Below are 20,275 nucleotides of genomic sequence, written 5' to 3' on the forward strand. Positions count from 1 at the left end.
ATATTCGGTTTTGTATCTCTTGCAATCAAATTTATCTATTTTCCTTTTGTCAGTCGGAAATAACGTTAACAACTTTTGGCACTAGTTTTGTTCCAATCTATTTCAATCCGAAATACACCCTCTAATATTTCGAAATCTCAGCTTATAATTAGTAACATAAATGTTCTATGTTTCCCTAAAAGTTGGTTCAATAGAAAATCAACTATTATCTCTTCAAACCCAAACCCGAAATCAAAATCTAATCGCCTTCCCCTTTTTTATCAATCAATATCTTCTATTCAACCATAAACAAATTTCCATCACTGTATGCTATATAGTTTTTCAAACCGTTGCGCATGCTTATTTAAAGCAAAAAAAGTTATATCCAAAACAAACACCCATTCAATGTAGACACAACCATTAGTTGAAAAATAAATCAAAAATGTCTTGTCCGTAAGCTTGTTTTTTGGACAAACCGAAATTTGTTGTCTTCTCTTTCAAATACAATTCGTATTAAGCAACAAAACAAGTGAAAGTTAAGTTAAAACAAAATCATGGATAATAATAGTTTAATACAATAAACGAAAACAAAAAGACCTCATAGATACAATGAAAACGGAAGCGACAAATCTTTAATATAACCTATACCTTCCGGATCTGATCTTACTAATTATTTTGGTCATAGGTTTATACATTTTTATATTGTATATTAACCGATTTATCTGATTTTCAAAAGCCCTATTTCGAGAAATACATTTGAATTATGTACACACATACATACACACTTATTCGTTTTAGGTGATTGATCTAATATTTCCACCAAGAATTGTAATAAAATGATTTCACCTTTTTTATTACAAAAAATTATAAATGGTACTACGACATTTGTGAATGAATATTTTAATATTACACAACTTTTTGTTGTTGTTGTTGTTTTTCTTTATTTTAACTCTTGTTGTTGCTATTGTCCAATAAATGCTTTTACAAAGTAACTGTAAGCTCTCATTAATCTTCTCTGTTAGATTTTGTAAACTTAAGTCAACATACATTTCGTAGTGGTGATGCCATTTGGAAAACATTAAACTACATGCATATGTATATATGTGAATCACAAATACAGATCCACAGATTTGGAATATCTTGCTTTATCATAAATTGAAAATAGAGTTAATCAAGATTAATTGACGAACTTACCAGTAAGCATTTAGATACTAACTTCCAGAATGAAGTATCTAAAATTCAGATCTATATAAAATTCTCTTAGATTAGTAAATGATATTGTGGGTATGCTTTATTAAACTTTTTTCCCCGAAATTCTATTACTTGTTCTGAGGGGAGGGACTTGTTCTGTTTTAGGGACAAAAAATTCCAAAAACTTCATTTAAAATAATTTCTAATTAATTTTCCAATATTTACAACATTTTCATAAATATGAGTTCTTCAATTCAATTCGATTTCTCGAAAACTTAATTCAAAAATTAAGTTTTCGAGATATCGTATCCTTAAACCTTTTGGCAATTTTTGAGACGTTATAATAACTAGTACACACGGGCAATTACGACACATTCGAAATTCGGTTTTACAGTTAATCGCCAATAATCGCTGATTATGATTTTCATTATGTTGCTTTTAGACAATCCTAGCCGTACATTTCTACACAAAATTTTGACAGATCATATTAATTGTGTGATCGTGTAAAGGCGACTTAAATAAATTTTTTTACATAAAAAAAATTCTTTTGTGAACTTTTTTTATTCACTTTTGTAAACAACGAACAGCTGTTATATACAACATCAACGATTGTGAATGAATTGTTCACGGCAAGCTTATAGTTGTTTTAAACTTTGGTTTAAAATATCTCGAAGTAGAACGAAGATATAACCTCTGTTATTAACTTTTACTTAAAAGTTGACAGATTAGAATCTTAGACGATATAACAATTTTTATATAGAAATTTTTTCTTTTATGATTCTGAAACCATATTCGGATTCATTGCTGATCTGTCCTTTTGTATATTGAGATCTTGGGGGTTTCGACTTTTTCAAGTTTTTGTTGGCCTGTTGTTTTAAAGAAAATACAAAGAATATGTAGAGTAAACCCATACTTTAATTTAATATTAAATGAATTCCCTCTTAGTTTCCGTGCTAAAATATCTTGAATTTTGTAAATGATTAGTTCCCCTTTTAGAAAATGTTTTGTGCTGGGAAGAGAAACCCTACATTGAAAAATTTAAGTAACCACCTAAAAGTAGGCAATATTTGTTTGTGTTTCTTATTTCCTACTCAACCAAACGTTACACTTGAAACAATTTTACACCAAGAAAACACAAAAATTCATCGATAATGTTTTGTTAAATGTTATCCATAGCATAATAGTAGTAATAATAATGCAAATATACATCATTTAAACATATTCCTTTAAAGTAATCATTAGCTTTATTTCATTCGCTAATATTTATAAACAATTTTTGAATTTTTTTTAAAGATTTATAAAATGAAATTTTGTATTTATGCAACAGCTCGTAGGGAAATTTTATATTGAAAATTTAATAATTATTCAAAATTAAATTTGAATATTTAGTGTTTTCTTAAACAAATTATTAAATATAAAATTTTCTTACCAGAGGAATTAAAGAGTGCCCTTTTTTGTAGTATTTTGTTGTATAAAACTTGTAATAAATTTAAAAATTGTTTATGAATAAGATACATTTAGTTATTTATTATCATTTAAATTCAAATCAATTCAAACATTCAACTGTTGTTAACATAAATCAATTTTCCTTTTTTATGTATTTTCATTTGTGACCTAATTCTCTCTGCCTGATGCCACCAACAAATATAAATAATTTAAAATATAAAAAACGTAACGTAACGTAATAACCCCTAAATAAAAAAAAAATTACACCAATTTATAAATAATTAAACTCAATTCAATCAAAATTCATATAATAAAACTAAATCATAAAACGCGCTTTAATGTAACCAACCAAAAAATAACTGTAAACAAACAATTACTGTGACAATTGTACTTTTGCTTTAAAACCATAAAAATGTTTTTATCCCTGTGTGTGTGTGTGTAACTCCAATGAAAACTGTTGGATTTGTAAAAAACTATAAACAGCAATATAAGAACTTATTAATGTTCTTTTTGCAGCGTCCTGAAAAGGATTACAAACTCATAACCAATGGCCATGCCAATGGTGATTTGTCAGCTGATGGCAGCAACAGCAGCAGCAGCAAACACATGAACGGCCATGCTGTTAACGGTAAGATCAATGGCCTTACAAATGGCTCAACAGCAAATGGTGGTATCACCACAAGTGCGAATGGTTTAATCAATGGAAGTGCGTATAAAAATGGCGCCGTGCTGGCTAATGGCGTCGCTAACGGTCACAGCGATTTAACGCAAAGAAAAGTTAAATAATATAAACCCAAAACAACGAAACAACGTAAAATACACAAAAAGAAAAAATTGGATATTTAAAAATAAATTTGGAACATTAGTTTGTTTTCTCTCAACGATTGATTATTAACTAAAAATCAACAACAAAAACTTTATTTGTTTAGAGAAAATTTCAATTGCAATAATTAAATTTAAACAAAAAAAAAACTGATTACTCTGCTAAAGCTATTGCTTTTTCAAGTCAATCTTAACTGTAAATTACAAGAGAGTTGTATTCAAAGTTTAGAAAACGTTTGTGATGTATTTCTTTAACAAAAAAAAATATATATAAATATATATTATTAAATAATAAAATGTTTTTGTAAAGTTTTATAATTATAATAATAGTTCCATACTTATTTTTTTTTCTACATTTTTTTCTTTTATTATTATTTTCTTTCTTTGGGATATATATATATTATTATTATTGTTTAAGTTAAATTTTATACAATGTTATATAAATATATATGTATGTATGTGTATACAAAGTTATTTTTTTGTTAAACATTTTTTCTATATATATATAAAAAAACCTAAAAAATTTTCTAGCTTTTTATTGTGAAAAAAATTATATTATATACAAAACAAAAAAAATTAAATTGCTTTAGTTGTACAAATAAATGGAGGAAAGCAAGTAGAAGGTTTATAGTTTACATAGAAATAATATTGTATAAAAAAAACATATTGAATACCTATTTAATTAAAAAAAATAACATAAAAACGAAAAAATACTTATAAATATTAGACAGCCTGAGAAGAATTAAAATAGTTATTGCTTGTTCTTGGATAGAAACGAAATATTTGGTTTTATTTAGAAAAAAGTTTTAAAAAAGGGAGCTTTAAGACCCCTTCACACGAACATACAAGTGAAATGATGTGTCAAAATTTTATGTAAAGCTACTTTTATATTATAAACGCAACATATAATTCGTTGAGAGCAACCTCACGACTGTCAAGTTTTTTATATGGAGTTTGACAAACGTGGTTTAAGCCTGTTTACAAGTCCATGGAACCGTCAAACGTTTAGAGAAAATACGGATGAAAAATTTCAAAGTTTCTTCCCTAAGCACAATGAATTTAAGAAAGATTATAAAGCCAACACCAATTATTCCAGCACAACTGGACAGAACATAAAATTAAGTTATTTCTCTGGTTCTTCTTCATAATCGAAAATAAAAACTTAGGTTAGGTTAACACAATTACATGCACCTCAAAAAAAAACGTAACTCGATACAGTTATTTGATGTTACATATTTCACCAATACGGTTTAAAACGTAGAACTCTTGAAGACAAAGCCAAAAGAATACGATAATGGCAACAAACACACAAAGTTCTGCCTAAATCCAGAGCTGAACTACAAATGAGGGATGTATTTTAAACACATAGAAAAAAGAGAAACAGCTGTTTTCATTTTACTTTATTATTGTTTTATAGACCTGTTTCACACTGGGAAACTTTTGTTGAGAAACTTTTGATTTTGTGTGAGAGAGAATGAGATGTTCGATATTTCTTTCTCTCACACACAAAAATCAAAAGTTTTCCGAAAAAAGTTTCCCAGTGTGAACCAGGTCATACTAATCGTATAAACACAAACTTTTTACTTTTTCACTTAATGTATGTAAAATGTAATCGTTTAAAGGGCGTTTAAATGATTATTATTAACATCTTCATATGGCTGTTTTTGTGTTAATTGAATAAAAGTAAATATATACGTTTGAGTTTTCTATGGTCTCCACCAATAAAACATAACCTCACTTTAGGTGATATGAAAGCACAAGGTTAATGTTGACAACATATAACTTTGAACAGTTAGTACAGCGAGACTTAAAACTGTCGAAAGCCAGGCAACAAACACAAGCCTAAACGCGTTTAAGAAATAATCGCGATGACGCGAGAGCTGTTCCTCAACTCAAACCTGAATTACGATCAACGTTCCGTTACGTAATGAATCAGCTTATTCGATTTTGGCTTAAGGATGCACGGTTTCGTCGTTACTTTGATCGTGTGATTGTCGTTGAGTTTTAGAATGAAAAACACAAATCAGCTGATGCGTTATGAAACGTAACGTGAAAACTAAGCCTTTAAAGAATTGTAAAAAAAGAAAAACTGAACATATTATTTCTAATAAGAAACAAGCATAATATTTAATGTTCAAAAGGCAGTCTAATAAATTTATTACAAAAAAAAACACTTTAAATATAAATTTACAAAAGTGAGGTTATTATTATGTAGGTAAAAAAACATACAAAAAAATTATATAAATATTAAAATAATTTTGTAAAAAAACACATAAAAACCACACTAATATTTAAGTTAAAAAAGTCATGCATAATTTAAAAACTAATATTATTAATATTTAAACAAAAAAAATTAAAAAAAGAAAAAATACACACATATATATTAAAATAAAACTGAAACGACGCAAAACTACCATTAAAAATTAAACATAAACAAATTTTCCTCATTAAAAAAACACACAAAAATTTCATGATTAAATTAAATTCCATATTTAAAAACAAAATCAGCAATATTTCGATTAGTAACATAAAAATTAGAAAAAAGTAAAAAAATATTCTAAAAAACCGCTTCATTAATTTATTAAAAAAAGAAAATCAAGTAAAAAACGATTTAAAAAATAAAATTCTAAAATTATATTTAAAATACAAAATAAGAAAACAAAAATATTTACAAACTATAATTGAAATAGTAAACTAATTTGGAAATACAAAATAAAATAAAATCCCAAAATACATTTAAACATTAAAGGAGAATTGTATTTATTTTTTAAGTTTATTATTATTATATTATTATAATATTATTAAAAAATATAAAATTAAAAATAATATTAAATAATACAATATTATAAATAGTAGTCTGTAAGTTGTAATAGGTCTATAGGTATACAAATTTTGTATGCAAAAAACAAACAAAAAAAAAACACAATTTCAGAAAAATAAATAAATGAAAATTTAAAACGAAACTGCAAAATTATTATAATTAAATAGAAATTTGAAAGAAATTTAATAAACCTGGCTAAAAGTAAAACAAACCACAGCAACAAAAAAAAAAACAAAACAAAATCCCACAAATCAACAAGTAACTAACTGAATAAGAAATAAAACTATTATATTGACTTTAAGCAAAAATAAAAAAAACAAACGTAAGTTTTTTGTGTATAAAATTTAAACTTTAAAGAACTGGGCGTTAAGGAAGTTGAACTTATTTTTATTTTCAAAATATAACAATTTAAAAAAAATATATATAAATAAAACAGAAACTGAAATAAACTAAAACAGCATCTATGAAAAGACAAAATATAAAACTTAAAGTGTTTTTAATTCAAAATTATATAAATGATGGAAAAGGTAAGTTAGTTTTTAATACTAAATCTGAATTACGACTTAGTTGAATCTTCGGAATATTTTATTTTAAAAATTACAAATAAAATTACAAACTTAAAAAGAGCATTCATTCGAAGGTAATGGGTATAACTAATACTGAACTAGAATTGTACTAGAACTGAATTAGAACAGAGCTACAACTGTTACTAGCACTAAACTAGTACTGAACTAGAACTGTACTAAAACTGAACTAAAAATGAATTAGAACTAAAGTAGAACTGAAGTAGAACTGAACTAGAACTGAACAAGAACTGAACTAGAACTGAAGTAGAACTGAACTAGAACTAAACTAGAACTAAACTAGAATTGAACCAGAATTGAACTAGAATTGACTAGAACTAAACTAGAACTGAACTAGAACTACACTAAAACTGAACTAGAACTGAACTACAACTGAACTAGAACTGAATTAGAACTGAAATAGAACTGAACTAGAACCGAACTAGAAATGAACTAAAACTAAACTAGAACAGAACTGAACTAGAACTAAACTAGAACTAAACTGGAACTGAACTAGAACAGAACTAGATCTGAACTAAAACTGAATTAGAACTGAACTAGAAATGAACCAGAACTGAACTAGAGCTAAACTAAAACTGAGCTAGAACTAAACTGAACTAGAACAGAACTACAACTGAACAACAAGTGGACTAGAACTGAACTACAACTGAACTAGAACTAAACTAGAACTGAACTAGAACTGAACTAGAACTAAACAAGAACTGAACCAGAATTGAACTAAAACTGAACGAGAACTGAACTAGAACTGATCTAGAACTAAACAAGAACTGAACTAGAATTGAATTAGAACTGAACTAGAGCATAATCAGAACTGAACTAGAACTAAAACTGAACTAGAACTACACTAAAACTGAACTACAACTGAACTACAACTGAACTAGAACTGAACTAGAACTGAACTAGAACAGAACTAGATCTGAACTAAAACTGAATTAGAACTGAAGTAGAACTGAACCAGAAGTGAACTAGAGCTAAACTAAAACTGAACTAGAACTGCAACTAAACTGAACTAGAACAGAACTAGAACTGAACAAGAAGTGGACTAGAACTGAACTAGAACTGAACTAAAACTGAGCTAGAACTGATCTAGAACTGATCTAGAACTGAACTAGAACTGCACAAGAACTGAACTAAACTAGAACTGAAGCTAGAGCTATTTCTGAACTAAATAAAAAATTTAACTAAAACTGAACCAGAATTTAGCTGTAACTGAACTAGATCTAAAATAGCCTAAACGAAAATAGCACAAGACTAAACTAGAATAGAACTAGAACAGAACTCTCAATAGAAATGAACTAGTATTTGGCAAAAACTTAACTAGAAATTAACCAGAACTGAATAAGAATTGATATACAACAGAACTAAAACTGAACTAGAACTGAACGAGAACTACATTAGAACGAAACTAGAACTGAATCAGAATTGGTCAAGAACTGAACTAGAGCTGAACTAAAACTGTTTAATTTTAAATGTTTGATTTGAAAAACATAATTCTTTTTTACTTTTGAAATTTTTTTACTTTCCAAACTAAATTTTAAACTTACCTTATTTACTCACTTATTAAAAATACTATTTTAATATAAATTAAATTATAGGAATATCTCACTCGTTGTATTTTGAATAGATTAGATTTCACAGATAAAATAAATAAAAAATTAGATTTTTTTGAAATAGTTTTGTAATAAAAAACACATTTGTTTTAAAACCAAATTAAATTTTAAAGCAATTTGAAAATTAAAACAAAACACAATTGGTTGGCTAAAAGCATTAAAATATTTTAAAAAATCTATAAAATGAAAACATAAAACAAATTAAAATATTTATATAAAAATAAATGTACTATAAAGTTTAGCTTCCATTAAGCGAAAGTAGGTTGGATATCATCAGCATCCTCTTGAAATCAGGAAATAATATCATTATTATGTTAAAGAAGTAAGCAAAATAGCAGCTATTAAGGCTAAGAGTAAAACTTCTTAAGAGTTCTAATATATGTAGGTATTGTTGGCTATAGAAAAATATAATTAGTTTTGTAATTTTGTTTCTTATTTGTTTGTTTTTTTTTTCAAGTTGCTGAGTAAAGCTTGTTAACGTTGAGTTAATCCATTGCATGTTGTGGGCGTTTTTTTAAAGAAAACTCAATCATATTATCAATATCGGTTATAGATTTCTTAGTTTTCTTCACATTCGAATCGAGTATTCTTAAGTTTGTTGTATAATCGGGTAGTTTATGTAAAGTTTGGGCCATTTCACGAGCCAACTTTTTGGCCCTTTGCTGTAGCGATGCCGTATGAGAGAAATTAGATTTCGGACTGTATTTGTAGTGATTAAAGTCTTGTAGTTCACCAAAATCTAATATATCCCATTCACCGGTCATCATATTCCAGGTGAATAATACGCGACACTCATATTCACGCCTGTGGAAAGCGCAACTTAGTTTACGTGAGCAGTTTAAGCAGGAAGAGACTTCTTCACGGGCAGAAAAGTGGGCCATTAAAATGCAAAATACCGTGAGGGAAGTGGGACAGACCTGTAGATGATATAAATATATTAATTTTCTTATAGTTTTTTAAAGTTATATTTAATCTAATTTACATTTATCAATTCATAGGCCCAATCATAAAAGAAATCATAAGTTTTCTGATTCTTTTGACACAATGTACTGATGGCATAGTAGGTAAAGGTTTCCATATCAAAAGAATGCTGTTCTATAACCACACTAGAACAGCGCAGCTGTTGATAGGAAGCTTTGGAAATCATTTGCATTTCCGAGTAACAAGAGCCATGTACCTCCATGGGTAATAAAATATGATAACCAGGAGATATGCAATCATCTGGAAATAAACATAAATTAGTACAATTTTGTTTACAAAATTATTATACCTTCTACCTTCTTCACTTGTTATAACCGAGGCGGCATCATCTTCTTCAACAAAACGTCTTAAAAATTTTTTTGTACACACAGGTTTCTCTGACATGGCACCGCCTTGCAGTGGCACTTCCACCACTGAACGATATTCATCCCGTCGTGGTGAGAGAAACACCGATAGCTGATGATTGGGTGACAGGGAACCACTCACCTCTAGATGAGAACGTTTGGTCATGGACAATTGTAGAGGCGACAAAGTACCATGCGGCTTAAAACTTAACATATATTGCGTAGCAGGAGATATTGTATGGACGAAATTTTGTGGCGGGGACTTTTGATTGTTATAGAAATGATTGGCCACCAAATGACGGCTTGGTGAACGCATTACACCATTATTGCCACTAACCATACCACCACTTGATTGTGTTACCAGGCCAGACGTAGAGGGCGGAGATCTAAAACCCAAAGGCGATGTGCAAGTACGATGTAAAGGTGATAAAGCAGATGTTGTAGAGGCATATTGCGTACTCATGTGTTGCTGATGTGGGTGAGGCGATGATGAGGGTGAGGCATAGGGTGAAATACTATGCAAATGTGTTAGATTGTGTCTGGGTGAATGACTTCCTGTGGTAGTGTTGCTTAAAAAGGAACTAAATGTACTGGAAGTTCTAGTCTTTGTAAATGGTATTATGTTTTCGGAATTATCTTCTGAAAATTCATATTTACGATCAGCTAATCTACGTTTACGCAATATAGAAATCTTTTCACATTTCTCATTCTCTTCCGAAAATTCATAGGCAGCAGCTTTGTCATTATTGTTGTTGGAAGAGGAATTACTACCATTAGAGGATGTAGAGGTATTGGGTGATGTTATATTAGCTTTTAAACCACTAGAGGAAAAGAATATGGAAACTCCCTTGCGAAAAGATTTTGTTACAATGCGATGTCTTTGTCGGGGACCTTTTTGCATTAAATTACTGTTATTTTTATTTACACTAACTCCAGTTCCAACACCTCCACCATTACCATTACTAGAGGTTGCAACACTTCCTCCAGATCCATTACTAGTACCATTAGATGAGGTTGTACTTCCACTATTTATAGATGCTGCTGCTGGTGACATGGCATTTAAACGACTAGTATTATTTGTATTGCAATTAAATATCAATTCCTCACATGATTTACGTGTTAATGATACAGGGGAATCATTTTGACTCGAACCGGGCGATCTCAGATTATTAGCCAATTGTGAAATACTAACCACTCCACTGCCAGAGTGCGTGGAATCAGTTTCTACATCGGCAAAATCTTCGATTATTCGAGCCACTACATTATTTTGTGAATTAGTTGATTGACTATCTATACTAAAGGTGTCCGTTAAATCGGGCAGGGGTGTACGTCTTTCTAGAACTTCTTGATTTGAAGTTGAGGATGTTACATTATTGTTACCAGAAGATTCTCCTGCAATATGAGGTTTCATTATTAAGACTGATAATAAATTTTGTTGTAGTTGTGTTTGACTTATTGCACTTTGTTGGTGTTGATGTTGTGAGATTTGTTTTAGTTGCTCCTTGGGCGCTTGTTCTAGTCTTATGTGTATCATATGAAAAAATCCATTTGATATTAATAGAATACGCTCGGGACATATTAAATGTATATTCGGATCAAATTTACGATCTGAGTCAGTTGTGGAATATTTTGTATGTACAGTTAAATTACATTTAAGACAGAGGATGTGACGACGGAAAACTAAAAAAAAAATAATTGTAAAGTTTTAGTTCTTGAATATTTTTAGAATACTACAATAAAAAATAATTAAAATTTTAAAATTAAAATAATTTTAAATTTATTAAAAAAATGTTCAAACTTTAAACATACATCCATCATCTTCATCGAATTCACGCAATTTTTTACACTCCAAACAGCCCAGTTTAGGAACTTTAACATAAGTTATATAAGAGTCTTCATTTTCATCCTCGGAAGCACCATGAACAATTAAAATGCGAGGATCACAATTTTTCCACTGGATCATGCTGACCTTTTTCATATTGTCAACACCATGATCGTCAAATAGGCAGCATTTGTAAAAGTTGCGCAAGGGTTTGAAGGGCTGATAAACCCAGAAAAATAAACTAAAAACAAAACTCCCTCCATAAAATTGAAAAAAATCTATAATAATAAACTACTTACGTATACTTAAAACCCATACTAAAAGAATAATGACTAACAGAGGCATTGTCACTGCAGCAGAATTTGTAGCTTAATAAAAATTGGCCACAGGCAGAGAGACCCATAAATACTTGTCTATCGAACAAACATTAGAAATAAAAAGAAAAAATAAGGGATTTATTTTATATCATTAACATACGTATTCAATAAATCAAAACTCACCCCTGCAAACAATTAGGTGGTATAATATCCTTAAGACAAAAGGATAATCTAGTTGGCACATTTGTATAGAAAGATTTTCCACTTCTTCCTTGTCTCATATACTAATAGGATTCTTAAAATTAACAACAATTGAAATATTATTATACTTCACTCACTCACCTCTCTTTTCATAAGTCTATTTGCTAAATTTTCCTGTATTGGAACATTTTTTATCTCCTCCTCCTTCCACCTGCTGACATGATCATATCTTATAGGACCTCTACGCAAGTGTTCTTCTTCTTCTTCGGTCTCTGAACTTTCTGCTAAGGAGAATTCTTCCTCATCATCGTCGTCGGAGGAAGATACATCTATATAACTACGACCGCTGTGGTCCATTTCAGGCTCCTCCTGATTTTTTAGCTTGTATGTGTTATTGTTGTTGCTAATGTGTATTTTTCGTTTCAGTCTACCTTTTTGTTGCCTGTGTATTGAGTATGTTTTGTGTTTTCTATTGCAGTTTTAAGCCATAAAAATATTAAATTTTATGGTTTTATTTTTAACACTTTCACTCCATGTTGTTGTTTTATCCTTTTCTACACATTTTTCCTCAAATTTATTTATTTAATTTTAGTTTTTTGTACTTTTTTCCTTACAAAAACCAATGACGTTTTTGCACCAACAACAACAGCATCAGGAAAAAAACAAAAAGATTCTTCTGACAACAAAACTAGTTTGAGAAGCACTGGTAATAAATTTGAACCGGTACAGCGTTGCAATGTTTGTGTTGACAAATCTTTGCAATGGCAGGGTTGTTTTAATTTGCTTTTACAGAGCTGTATTTGGTGCGTGATAATACTGTTAAGTTTAAATTTAAAAGAATTTGAAAAATTAAAAAAAAAACTGATATTATGTTGAAAATACGATATATTTATTAGTTAAGTTAAGTTTATTTGAGTCTTAACTAATAATTATTTTGTATTGTCAATATAATAACATTTAAAAAAACAGTTTTATCCATTCTGCCCTTCAAATTTATTTATTGAAAATATGAAAAAATTATTAAATATTCTGAATATATTATACATTTTTACATATTTTAAATTTGGGCAAAAGAGATTACGATGAACATTATTAAAAATAATGTAATTTCCTATATATTTTATTAATTTGATATTAAATAAAACTTTGCTTAATATCTTTTTAAAATTTACTTGAAATCACAATGAACATCCCTGTCTTAGTGTAAAAAGTACATATTTTTACAAGCAAGAATAAAACAAAAAAATAGAAAAGTTTCAAAACATAATAGAAACCAAGAATTTAATTTCATTTGTGCAAATTTTTCTTTTTTTTTTTGTAATTTTCATATATTTATTTAATTGTAATTTAAAAAGTACAAAAGTTAACGCAAAAAAATGCTTTGTCGTGTAAGCAAAATGTCTAATTGTAAAATGTGTAAAAAGAACATGTTAGATAAAACTTTGAAGTGCATCACAGTGGGTCTAAAGGTAATATCTACTTTAAAGCTCTTTTAACTTGTTAATGAATTGATTACGTAGATATGAAAAATTTTTTTGTGAAATTTCCCAATCATTTTTTAAGAAGAGTTTTGAGATCAAAACTTTGAGTTTTAATGTCTATGCAAAATTAAAAATTATTTTTCAGTATAAAAAATATCTTTTATTGAACCAGGTTTTCAATTTTTAAATTATTTTGTTTATTTTAGAAACCACTTAATTTCAAAATATTTCTTTTTATTAAAACAAGACTTAAACTTAATTCATAAATATAAAATAAATTCTATTCATATAAATGCAATTGATAAAAAATCTTTTAACCAAATTTCTTAAATATTTGTTGAAAAAAAGAAATTTCAATAGTAATTAATTATTTGCATTCTCAAGTAAATCAGTCGATTTTGTCTCTGTCTTGTTTTTAAAGTTTTGTATATTTAGATCTGTTTTTGTAGCTTCAGTTACATTATTTTTACCATCTGTCAAAATTGCTCCTAAAATTGAGTCCTTTAAAGAATCTGCATTTGTATTAGTAGTTTCAGAAATAGGTTTGTCCTTTGCATTTGTCTGGTCTGTTTGCAATTCCAGGTTGTCGTCTTTTTGTGTTAAAAGATGTCCTATAGGTCCTTGAAATTGTAAAGCTACTTTCTGTTTAATTTTAGCCAAGTCTAACCAAATATTTTCTTTAAACGGTTTTGGTAACTCTGCAGAGGGTACAGGATCCATATTAATTTCCGGTATTTTTGGTAGCATAGGTTCTTCATCTTTAGGGGAATCGAAAAACACCCAATTATCGGGTCTGTAAAAATAAGAAAAAAAAAATAAAATTAAGCTTGTTTTATATTAAGTTAAATACTTTTTACGACCTACCTCTCCGGCTTTGTTAAGATATTAATGGGAGCAAAAGCTATCTTAGCTTGATTACGCTTATTGTTCTTAGTTTTATTACGATTTCTGTTTCGTTTATGTATTCCTACACTTAAAACATTAGCTTTATCTTGTGGTTTAGTCCCAGTGTCTTTTGTATTGTCCTTGTGGTCCTCTTCATTGTCTTCGGCTAAAATGTCATTGTTTAATTGCTTTGCTAGAGCATCGGGAAAGTCTGTGGAAAAGTTGGTATTCAAAGGTTTAGGTAAGTCTTTGGGTAAGTCATGGGTATTGTTTAATACTGGTAAAACGTAATTATCGTCTAAAGTCTGATCTTTCAAAATCGTATGTGTTAGATTTGTCAGGTCTACTATTGTCTTGTCATTGTCTACTTTCAATATAGTACCAATCATATGCTCGGGTCTTAGATAACCATCTTGATTGAATTTTCTCAGTAAAGGTGAAGTTCCGTAATCTTCATCGTATTCATAGTCTTCTTCCGCGTCTATACTGTCTTTGTTCGTTGTGATATTGTGTAAATGTTCTAGTGTACGTCCGGCATAGTCATAGTCGGCTAACTCATGAGTTTGTGTCAGAGTTAAAGCTTCTTTATGTCTTGGTCCATTTTTCTTTCGTATGTAGTAAGTTTGTGAATTGGAGGTGGAAAATGGACTGTTTATATTTTCCCTGTTTGGCAGTTCGTGTGTAACAATTTGTTCCCCTGCTGCTAAAGGTAAATTTGTATAGTCCGGATTTTGGGCATACCAGGGATATTGGGGTGGTACAGTTAATCCGTAGTTTCCTCCATTACCAGTCGGTCTAACGTTTTGTGTTCTGTCCGGTTTTGGTCTTATGTTAAAACTGAATGTACTGTCTGCTCCATTGGCATTGGTAAATCCAGCTATAGTACCGAAATTGCCATTACTAACGGAGGCACTTGATGCCTGTACTATGCTTCCTGTACCCACCTGCGCTTGACTAAAACTGGAACTAACAGCCGGTAATGTAAGCTGATTAGGTGGCTTTTGAACAATAGCTGTACTATGAGGACTTGATATAATATTTTCAAATAATGGTCTTTCGTTGAAACCTATAGAGGTTGGTAAAGGTCTTTTGGTAGCCAAACTCCAACCCACTATACTTTGTAAAAAGCCCGGTTGTTTAGTGGTCATACGTTCTTCATGTTCGTTGACAAATATTATGGTCGGTGGTTTAGTTCGTTGATTTTGAGCTATAGTTGAAATTTGTGTCGGTGCTGGTTGATAGTATGCATAAATGGGTGTGGTCTGATAACGGTCAAATTGACTTGGTTTGTAGATATTTGTATAGTCTCCCGTATAGGGTGTATTTTGTAAAGGTTTCGGACTTTTATTGGTCTGTCGTATGTTTATTTCGATTTCGTATTGATTGTCTCCATTTACTGAATCCACTATAACTTTTTGAGGCGTCTTAGTGTAGGCGGGCCGGTTCTGGTATTGTCTTAGTTCGAGAGGTCGTACAGTTGTTCGACTGGGTTTTGGTGGTTTTGTTGTCAATGTTCGATTGCCGGTATTAAGAGTGGTTATATTTCTGTTGGTCACGCCAAGGTTGGTAGGAGTAAGTTTCAATTTGTCTTTAATTTTGTCCGTTAAGCTAGAGGGTATAAGTTTACGTTGTACTCGTTTGTGTTCGATTGGTATAGCCTGAACCATGGGATCAATATCAGAGTCATTTGCATCATGTACCAAGTCTCCTGTTAATGTTAAATTTTTCAATTCAGAGTTTTGTAAAGTTTTTGTAATTGTAATAATTTTTTCGATTACTTGGGACTGTTTGTCAGTTACGCTGGCGGGTGTTTCGATAGGATTTAAAGAGACGATTTGTTCATGTTGGTCTTTATCGGTTTTTGATTTGTCAGTTTTATTTTGTTGCTGGTCATTGATATTTGAATTATTTGATCCTGTCTCTTCATTTGTGCTTGTCTTTATGTCCTTGTCTTTTGAATTCATATTTTGTACTTCTAAGTTGTCAGTTGGTTTTTGGTTCTTCTTTTGTTCTGTTAACGTTGCATCTACATCAGCTATCCTTGGTTCCATTTTAAAACTTTCCACTTCTGTTTTTGTCACGTTGTCTTTAGTCTTGTTTGTTGTGGTACTAAGTTTAGCATTTCCTGTCCTTGCTTCTGGTTCACTTTCCGTTTTTTTAGTTTCAGTCTTAGCTGTATCTTTTCCTGCACTTCTCAGTTCTATGGGAATATTATTAACTATAATCGTTCGTCTTGTAGTATTTTGTATTCCTCCATGTCTATTTCCACCCTTACGATGATTCTTGTCCAGTTTGTTATTAACAGCCGGTACCGGTTTCTGTTTAGTTATGTGTCCCGCTGTTCCTTTTCGTTTCAAGTCCAGTTTGTCACTGACTTTCGAAGAATTCTTCACAGTTAGAAAACCATTTGAGACATTTGGTACAAATGGTGTGGGTTGTTTAAGCAGACTTATTGTAGAGTCTTTGACCGGATTACGATTAGAAAATCCTACTTTGTTGTCACTTATAGGAGTGTCATTGTTATCCGGTGATTTTGTTTCCAACTGCATAATGTCAAATACTCGGTCCGGTAGTGTTTGTGGTTTAAAGGTCGGTGGTGGTGGTTGTGGTTTAAAAGTCGTTTGTGGTCTAAAGGATGCAGGTACCGATTGCTGTACTTGTGTGTTAGCGATTTGAAGGGAAGCAAAAGGATCTTGTTCTAGCCAAGGACTAATATCAAAATCACCCAAAGGCGGCACACCACAGGGTAGACGTACATTGTCGGGAAATTCTGCTGGTAAGAAAATATGCGGTTGGAAAGTTCCCCCTCCAACAGCTCGACATAAAACCGATGCTAAAGATACGCGGCGTATCGAATGCAACTGGGCTGGTGTGAAAGAACTTTCGAAACCGCCATTTTCATACCAAAATCTATCTCCTTTGCGAGAATTACTAAATTGTTGTGCTATAATACAGGCGAAGGTGGGTCCTACTAAACCGCCTACGACAGGTCTTTCGGCTATACCTCCCACAAATAGATCAATGTCGTGAACACTGTGATAAGCATGGCTAATTCGACGAGCGGACTCGGGACCCACTACATTAGCAAATTCATCCCAATTATTAATAGGCGTTAGGCCACAGGGTACACGCCAATGGGTATAAGGAGGTATACCATGATCTCGACCACGTTGTATATTAATGGCAGCTAAATCCAGACCAAAGGGAAAACCTAAAAAATAAAATTTAAAAAAAATTGAAAAAGTTTACATGTATGTGCCAACCACTATACCTGGAGTTTGGAATAGATGGTTAGTAAGTTCTGGAGTTATAAATTCATCTCTTTTTAAGGCTCTCTGAGTAGCCATGCCTCTTAACAAACGGTGTAAAGAACCCACAGAACCAATATCTCCACGCTGGAACTCCTCATGTAAACTAACGTCTGTGAAAAGAAAATATTTTAGTAATGCTATACAGTCCGCTTAAAAAGCTAAATATCTACTCACTATTATTAATAACATTATGAAAACGATCACATCGCATATAGGAATTTTGCACCAATGAATGACCAAAGCGAAAAGCAGCCGCAGCAAAGGCATTGGCCACTGTAGGATTGGTTTTATAATCATAACCCTCATAGTAACCACTATTTAATAGTTCCAAATCAAATACTTTAACTACTTCCCTTCCCAAAACTATGGGCAAAAATTCCCTATAGGTTATATGCTGGAACATGGCTCCTATAATGCGTCTGGTTTCCTGATAAATTTTCTCATCACTCCAGTGCAAATTCATTTCACTCAATTTCGTGGCTATATGATTATGTTCATGGACCCAGACATGATGTAAAGCCAAGAGGCCAGGTTGTTCACCACTACGACCATCACCAGATCTAATGCAATGTGTAGCAATGGCACCTCTTTGACAGACATCATCGGCTGGATTACCACGACCGAATATCAATAAGCCTTTGCGAAAGACACGTGCGTTATCGGAAGATCGTACACTGCTAGAATAAATGGGGGAAGCATCTATGTAGGAGGTGGCCTGATTAGTTTGTTCACGCCATGACAAAACACAATCTCTACGCTGGGCTGGAGCCGAGCGTAAAAATTCTAAGCAACGCACTTTTAAAGGCGAAAGCCATGGATCATCTAGGGGAACTTTGATGGGAAAACAAGATGGATGGAAATCTTTACTGCCACAACAACTGGGAACAGAACCATTAATAGATCTATAAGCATAAAAAAGTATTTGAATTGATTACCACAGAGAGAAGACATTTAGGCTGAGGTCTTACCTTGGTTGTGCAGTAGAAGTTAAATCATGATCCACCAATTGACCCCATTGAGCCAACATTAATGTCAGAGGCGCTTCTCCATCGCGGGCACCATGCACTAACAAACTTACAAATCTGCTGGAAGACAATGGTCCCCCATCTACTGCTTTTCGCGTAGTATCCACACCATCTCCATACTCTGGCGGCAGAAAACGATTAAAAGGCATTTGAGCTGCTCCCCAGCGTAATCTCTTTTTGTTGTTGCAAGTGCCATCATGAGTACGATACCTTTCAGAGGCTGGCATACAGGTGGGAGGATCTCGTGGTGGACACAAACTCTCTAAAGCAGTGCGACGCAAAGACACCTTCTGTGTATGAGCCTGGCGAGCCAAATCACTATTCAGATCATAGCTGAAATTAAGAATACAACATCTTTAGTTGAAATCTTTTAGCCAGCTTTATAATCATTGTTATTTGCTCGGCTCGACGACATTTCTCAAAACAATGCCCGTTTCCAAATGAATCTTTAACATTAATGAGCCTAGTATTTATGCAACTATTGCGCTTCAAATATTCCAAATACGTTGCACACACATATTCAATTTAACTCAGCTCATAATGTCTAGTAGCGATATGTGTGAACAAAAATTGTTTGTGGTAGTTTGTTCAAACAAGTTGCCTTTTAAATAAATTGTTGGTTTGTTGATCGTTTCTCCATACAGATTTGTGTGTCTGTCAGGCTAAACAATGTATTTGGTTTGTTCGTTTATACGAATGAAGTTATTTTTATTTTTTTGGGGAAAATTAAATTGGAGAAAGTGAAAAAGTTATTACGTTTTTTTTTTTGCTCAAATGTATTGAGATGAATTTCATTTTTTTAATTACTAATTATTTGTTTTGCACTGTATGTTTGTTCCTCATGCTTTAGTTTTGAATTATATTTTTATTTGATATGAGAGTGTTAATTAATGTGGCATTAGGTTTATTTATTTTGTTCAATTAAATTTATTTTTATTATGTAATATTTTTAATGCACAATGGGACAATGTGGGTACATTTTTGACATAAAGTTATGAGTTATGAATAATAGCAATAAATAAGTAGATTGAATAAGCACTTTTTAAATATAAGGCGAAGTTATATTTAGTAAGATTAGATTCAATAAAAAAACATAACATTTTAAACATACCATTTTTACATGGTGATGACAATGAAGGCATGTTCTCATCACTCTCGCTTACGAATAGGGAGTTTATTTCTAATCGAACACTTGCTAATTTATTAAAAAAAAATAATAGTCGACTAGAATCCCAGCAAAAAAAGAGCTTCCAAAGAACAGAAAAAGTAGAATTTACTTAATGGAATTACTGAAAAAGATCTATAGAAGTGATGATTTTAACACATGTTTGTCATAGGAGGTACCTATGTCCTTTTTATTTGATTTCAAATGCACTACATCCAAAATCGTTCTCATAAAGATATTTTCTCAAAAAAAAAAAAAAACTAGTTTAATTCAAAAAATTCTAGTACAAG

General features: G+C 31.1%; 4 protein-coding genes across 20 annotated transcripts in view; 2 read left to right on the forward strand and 2 right to left on the reverse strand.

Moving 5' to 3' along the window:
- Nucleotides 1-3,762, forward strand: part of LOC111676459 (elongation of very long chain fatty acids protein AAEL008004) — an 84,188-nt gene extending 80,426 nt beyond the window's left edge. For 14 of the 15 annotated variants that reach the window (XM_046950684.1, XM_046950686.1, XM_046950680.1 and 11 more), the window contains one exon: nucleotides 3,100-3,762. In XM_046950684.1, coding sequence (XP_046806640.1) covers nucleotides 3,100-3,402 — 303 coding nt within the window. In that variant the 3' untranslated portion in view covers nucleotides 3,403-3,762. The remainder of the gene's footprint in view (nucleotides 1-3,099) is intronic. The other variant, XM_046950687.1, reaches the window with a different exon arrangement.
- A 4,661-nt stretch (nucleotides 3,763-8,423) lies between these two features.
- LOC111676446 lies at nucleotides 8,424-12,814 on the reverse strand. 3 transcript variants are annotated; one of them, XM_046949333.1, is made up of 8 exons: nucleotides 12,260-12,814; nucleotides 12,101-12,201; nucleotides 11,900-12,013; nucleotides 11,588-11,841; nucleotides 11,240-11,458; nucleotides 9,731-11,170; nucleotides 9,436-9,674; nucleotides 8,424-9,370 (listed from the first exon to the last, which is right to left on the reverse strand). In XM_046949333.1, the coding sequence occupies exons 1-8, from the start codon at nucleotides 12,473-12,475 to the stop codon at nucleotides 8,939-8,941; spliced, it is 3,015 nt and encodes a 1,004-aa protein (XP_046805289.1). In that variant the 5' UTR covers nucleotides 12,476-12,814; the 3' UTR covers nucleotides 8,424-8,938. The 3 variants fall into 3 exon arrangements, with proteins under 3 accessions (XP_046805289.1, XP_023293126.2, XP_023293125.2); XM_023437358.2 differs by having other exon boundaries at nucleotides 11,231-11,458; XM_023437357.2 differs by having other exon boundaries at nucleotides 9,731-11,458.
- A 629-nt stretch (nucleotides 12,815-13,443) lies between these two features.
- Nucleotides 13,444-20,275, forward strand: part of LOC111676460 (allatostatin-A) — a 70,072-nt gene continuing 63,240 nt past the window's right edge. The window contains exon 1 of the mRNA XM_046950515.1: nucleotides 13,444-13,587. The gene's annotated coding sequence lies outside the window, so the exon portion shown is untranslated. The remainder of the gene's footprint in view (nucleotides 13,588-20,275) is intronic.
- LOC111676439 lies at nucleotides 13,855-19,274 on the reverse strand. Its single transcript, XM_046950514.1, has 5 exons — nucleotides 18,764-19,274; nucleotides 17,970-18,697; nucleotides 17,756-17,905; nucleotides 14,464-17,695; nucleotides 13,855-14,392 (listed from the first exon to the last, which is right to left on the reverse strand). Exons 1-5 carry the CDS (start codon nucleotides 19,045-19,047, stop codon nucleotides 13,963-13,965), a joined length of 4,824 nt encoding a protein of 1,607 aa, XP_046806470.1. The 5' UTR covers nucleotides 19,048-19,274; the 3' UTR covers nucleotides 13,855-13,962.

This window comes from Lucilia cuprina, chromosome 4 (assembly GCF_022045245.1).
Source record: "Lucilia cuprina isolate Lc7/37 chromosome 4, ASM2204524v1, whole genome shotgun sequence".
Classification (NCBI taxonomy): domain Eukaryota; kingdom Metazoa; phylum Arthropoda; class Insecta; order Diptera; family Calliphoridae; genus Lucilia; species Lucilia cuprina.